At 33.2% G+C, this 5,680-nt stretch overlaps 1 protein-coding gene across 1 annotated transcript; it reads right to left on the bottom strand.

Annotated features, from left to right (window-relative positions):
- Positions 1 to 363: 363 nt before the first annotated feature.
- LOC113389456 lies at positions 364 to 1,487 on the bottom strand. Its single transcript, XM_026626488.1, has 2 exons — positions 1,445 to 1,487; positions 364 to 1,310 (listed from the first exon to the last, which is right to left on the bottom strand). The coding sequence occupies exons 1-2, from the start codon at positions 1,485 to 1,487 to the stop codon at positions 364 to 366; spliced, it is 990 nt and encodes a 329-aa protein (XP_026482273.1).
- Between the last annotated feature and the right edge of the window lie 4,193 nt (positions 1,488 to 5,680).

Genomic DNA, 5,680 nt, shown 5'->3' with positions numbered 1-5,680 from the left:
TGCAATCAGTCCTATCGGGTCATAGATTTGAGCTATTGAAGATAACACAAATCTTTTCGTGTCACTTGGTACTGTCTTGGAGTTTTGTGTTGCGTCAGTCTTATTTATCTTTAATATGTCACTTGTTGGGTTCCACGCTATTCCCAATGTCTTTACGGTCTCAGGTTGTAATTGAAAATTTGAAATTGTCATATCTAGTTTGTGATGTGGTATAGAATTGATAAGTTCACTGGAGTTGCTTGCCCATTTATGCAATGCAAAGCCTCCCCCCCCCAAGTACCTGAGTTATATCTCTCTGTAGACTAATTAAATCTGCTACGAAATTTGTACCTGTAATTATATCATCCACGTAGCAATCCCTATCTAAGATTTCAGCAACTCGAGAGGGTATAACAAATTTTCATTAGACGTCAACATTTTTAGACAACGTATCGCTAAGAAAGGAGCACATGCGGTTCCATACGTAACGGTAGTAAGCTTAAAGACTTCTATTTCAGACTCAGGTGATGTTCTCCAAGGAATGAGTTGATAGTATTGGTCTGCTTCCCGAACTCGTATTTGCCTATACATTTTTACTATGTCAGCAACAAAAACATACAGATGAAAGCGAAATCTAATCAAGATTGAAAATAAATCTTGCTGAAGTTTAGGTCCAGTGTGTAATGTCTCATTTAAAGATAGGCCAGAACTTGTCTTACAAGATGCATCAAATACAACCCTGATCTTTTCATAACGCCCATCCTTTAATACTGCATGATGCGGTATAAAGTATGACCCTACTGGAACCTTCTTCAAGTCAATAAGCTCTGCATGTCCTAATCTGATGTATTCTTGGATGAACTCATTGTATGCCTTAGCTAATTTCGTATCTCGGGTAAAACGTCTTTCTAAATTTTCCAACCTGCATTTTGCCCTATTGAATGATTCTCCTAAGCTGCCTTTCTTATCTGATTTAAAGGGTAAGGCAACCTCGAATATGCCATTATTTTTCCTACTTACGTTGGACACAAAATGCTCCTCGCACAACTTATCCGACCCATTCATTGTGACATTGCTTGAAGATTCCTCCTCAATTTGCCAAAACCTTGCTAGGTTATTGTGCAAGTCTTCATTCGAAACAAAGCCAACATGAGCTACAGAATCCGACTGTTCATAAATCCCTGACAACAACCAACCAAAGTGACTTTTTCTTAGTACTGGTAGACAATGTCCCAACCGTACGCAGCCCTGTTGCAAGATATCAAAATATAACTCAGAACCTATTAATAATTCTACAGGTAACGCGACATTAAATTCTGGATCGGCTAAGTCTACATAATTGGGTATTTTCCAATCTTTATAGACTATATGCAACTACTCGGTAAATTTTGTGTAATGTGATCAACAACTACGCAATGAATGGTGCGTTGATATTCTGAAATTCTAGATTTGATTTTAATTTTACCAGCTTTCTGACTCACACATGATTGCCCTTGCAACATGTTCATCTTACTTAAAGAAGCTATTGTAGGACATTTTAATTTTTGTATTAATGAATTGGTTATTAAGTTTATTTGTGAGCCACTATCCAGTAGAGCCCTCACCTGGTGGGTTTTACCATTTGCATCGAAAACATAAAGAGAAACCGTTGAAAGAACTGTTTGTATGTTATTGTGACTAGCTTGAAGGGGGTGGTAGGCTATTTGAATTTGAAGGATTAACATCATCATGAATTTAAGGTATTGTGCGGCTCTCTACATCTGTAACACGTACCTTTGCAACTACATTTTTTAACATCATGTGCAGGTAGTAAACAACGTGTACAGAGGGAATGTTTCGACACTAATTGTTAAGGCGCGAAGCTTAAAAATTACTTCGACGTCTAACTGGGTGTTGTCGTTTTACTTCTAACCACTACACTTTTAAATTTGTTCTATAATTGAAGTGCTGGTGTGATCGGTGATTATTTAAGTAAAAGGCGACGTTTGATATTAATATAGGTTTATTATAATAAAATATGATGGATATAATGGCATCAGATAGTTGGTGTTTCTATACTGAGCTCTGAACTTATACTAAATAATTTTTTTTAAAAATTAAGATTAATAATATTAGCCCCGCCCCGCCCCGTAAGAGGCCGGTTGCATTAATTTGTACATTTACGGGGGATGATTTATTGGACTTAATATATCTGAGAAGGATGATTTCTTGAAATTATCTGAAGGCATTTTGCAGACCCATAAATAAAATCATCGACGCGGATATAGACAGTCCAGACAAATAACTTACATCAAAATTAAAAATATCTTATGTTACTAATGCATTTAGTACTTGAACTATGAACGACATGTAGACAGTGTCCGGCGACACTCTAGTCTAGCATAACAGACGACCCTTACAAAAAATACTTTATGTTACACTATTACGAATTCTTAACATTGCGGGCACCTTGAAATAATACTAATATTATTTCGAAACTAATGATACATTAATTATAAGCCTAATAATATAAGTAATTGAAAAAGTAATTAAGAAAGTAATACAAAGTAAATAATTTAAACTTCACTAACTCATGTCACTAATTGAAGGTTATTGAATTGTATTAAATTGTTTGTCATAAAATTGTTTTCTTCCATTATTTTGTACACTTCACTTAGTTTATTTATAAAATATAGCATGGTTCTTTAATTGCCAAGGACGCTTCAAAAATTTTTTACCGCTGTCTGAACAAATGCTAAAAATAGATTTTCCTCGACGAATAATAAATCGTCTGAGGGTAGCTAAACAATATTCTAACATTGAATTTGATACAAAAAATAAATGAACAGCTCCAGTACTGAAGCATACAAATAAACATATGTCTCTTTGATTTTTCTAAAACCTCTAGTACGAGGATCTATCGAAATAATCGAAGTCCATCCTACAAAGCCTGTGGGTGGTAATTGCAAAGTCACATGATTTTTTGATACGTTACCCATCGAAATACGACTTACGACTTGGAAACGGACGAAACTGCACTTCTATCGCTGATATGCACAATCTCTGAGCGTATATAATAAATTATGAGCTGCATAATAAAAAAATGTAATAAATTTACATCTGGCAATTAGCGAAGAAAGTGCATTATTTTTAGTAGCACATCTGGGTAAGGATTATAGTAATTTAAATCTAAAAACTTATTACAACGCGAATGCGTCTAACAATGGGTAGAACGTTTTTACATCTGATTTAACTAACTTTTATTAGTAATTTTTTAAATATTTATTTCATTTCGGTTCGTGTTAATATAACTATTTCTGAACGAACCTAAATGCTGATGGTTATTAACTCGCCGCATGTACGTTTACTCTTGCTTGAACAATTTCTCAATAAACGAGTAAGTTTTCTGAATACTCTAATTAAATTTGTAAACTACGAATATATTTTAAATATAATATTAGGTTGTCAAATATCCTTTTTGTATTATAAACCAATAGCAAAAAAGCGGAAGGGAGATATTTGACAACCTAATATTTATGGTTTGCTCTATTACCGTTAACGTTGCTTGTTCAATTTTATCTTTGATTTTCCAACGTCAAAAGTGAGTTTGCCAGTAGTTTTCAACCACGACGGATCGAACCACCACAAATTTTTATTAATTATATCTCCCGCTAAAGGAATTAAATTGGCAGTATTAATCCATGCCAATACTAGTTTAAAATTGCTCCAAAGTAATTTGAGGTTAATCGAATTTTCAAAATAACATTTAACTTCATTAATAAATTTTTATAATAAGTAATCCGCGCATTGTTCCAATCGTGATAAAATAATGTTGCGAAATGGAGCAACCCGCGATTTTGTCGCTAAAATTTGTATTGATTGTGAGCAATCTAAGTAATTATTAATAAATTTTACGTAGAATGTTTGATTCAACATATTTAGTAAATTCTGCTTATAAGTTTGTAACTGCGACACTGTATCCGCTCCGGTAATTAAATAATCGAAATCAAAATCGCTTTTGACTATTTCAAATTTAGTGGGAAAACTCTTATAAATTTCTTTACAAAACTGCTCAAAACATAATAATTCTAATAACGGAGCAGACGCCGTGCTGTATGTTGAAGTATTCAAATCAAAAAGTTTTATGAGATTATTAGTATTATCGCACCGAATAGTTAATTTCCTATCATCTTTGTGAATTGTAACTGACCGATGCAACCTTTCAAAATCAGCTGCCATCAGGCAAATGTGCGAAGTAAATCCTAAATGTTTGAAAAATATATCAGTTTGTTTAGCTGGCCCTACTGATTGTAAATTATTAAGGGACCGACTGTTATTTGTAATACATGAGGTGTCAAATACCACACTCAATTTGGCTGAAACTTCCGTTTTAATTATCAAATGATGATGCAAAAAATATGAATTTATTGATTATAAAAGTTTATTGACTTCTCTCATATAGAAAGATTTTGAATATTTAATTGTAAAATTTTTACACTCTTTAAATAATTTTGTATCAAAATGGGCGCGGATCGTTTCAATGTGATCTGTTTAGAGTTACCTAAATTAATTTTATTGTATTGTATTTTGCACGTTGAATCTACCGTCAAAATACCATTGATTTAATAAGGTTTCATTTTGGTTATTTTCATTATTAAAAAAAGATGTTCTAATTGATAGATTTTTTGCTGGCTCTTCACAATGCAATGTATGTGTGTATTATGTTTTTTCTGGCAAACTCCGCAACGACATGAGAATTGACAATTATTGCTATGGTGATTTCTTTTTAAGCAATTCGTACAGACTCTTAATCGCTGGGCTTGCGATATTCTTTCTTTGACTGTTAATTTTCGAAATTCTTCACAATTATATAATGAATGAGCCTTTTGACATAATACACATTGCAAGGTGTTGAGATCCCATGTGATGTATCCCTAACGCTATTTAAAGATGTGAGTTCATGAAATTTGATAGTAGGCATTTTATTGATTAAGGGGGGCGATACATGTAATCGCCTTAATTTTTACCATTTTTGAGGACTTTTTAAACTGGGAAGGAATGACTGAATCTTTTTGAACTTTTTTAGGGTTATTTATTATATATTAAAATACAAAACAATTTTTTTTTAATTTTTTTTTAAATGGCTGCCGTAAAAATAAGTCTGCCAAGACCCTCTCGGAAAAAGCCATCAATTTGCGGGCGTTCTCACTTTTCGTACGGTGATCAGAAATCAAAAAAATTAGTTTGTACGTGTTCATAAAACATATATCTTCTAGTTAAACCAAAAAAAAATTAAAAAAGTCACATAATCGTAAATTTGCACACCTCAGAAAAAAAACGTTCGATTTTTCACCTTTTTTTCAATGTTTTTTTTTTGGTAAAAGGGTTAATTTTTGAATTTTTTTGGAATGTTTGAGGTTTAACTAGAAGCTATCACTGTAAAGTAGATGTGTGCAAAATTTTATTGGAATCGGTCGAGAACTTTTTGAGTTATCCCACCCGCAAATTTCAAAAATGTCGTTTTGAGAAAAACGCGTTTAAGGTTTTGACAATTCCAGGGCCATATAGAAGTCCTTCGGTACGTTGAAGGAACTCGTTTTTCTTTGCAAGTTCCTGCAGAGTGCAGACATGCTTGACGAGCTTGTTTGGTGGTCAAAGAGCTGCGGCGATTTTCTCGATTCACTCTTTGCTCATCGATTTTCTCTTTATATGACATGGATTG

The sequence above is a fragment of the Ctenocephalides felis genome, unplaced genomic scaffold (genome assembly GCF_003426905.1).
Source record: "Ctenocephalides felis isolate EL2017-DRISC unplaced genomic scaffold, ASM342690v1 CF-g0.4_SCAFFOLD_00845, whole genome shotgun sequence".
Lineage (NCBI taxonomy): Eukaryota > Metazoa > Arthropoda > Insecta > Siphonaptera > Pulicidae > Ctenocephalides > Ctenocephalides felis.
Note: the sequence above shows the minus strand (reverse complement) of the source record. Positions and strands in the feature narration are given on the sequence as shown.

Excerpts from the sequence above, each read along its gene's own strand:
- LOC113389456 (XM_026626488.1), bottom strand. The coding sequence starts at position 1,487 with ATGAACATGTTGCAAGGGCAATCATGTGTGAGTCAGAAAGCTG. Across the intron at positions 1,311-1,444 it reads ATGTGTGAGTCAGAAAGCTG|ACTTAGCCGATCCAGAATTT; the intron begins GTAAAATTAAAA and ends CCAATTATGTAG.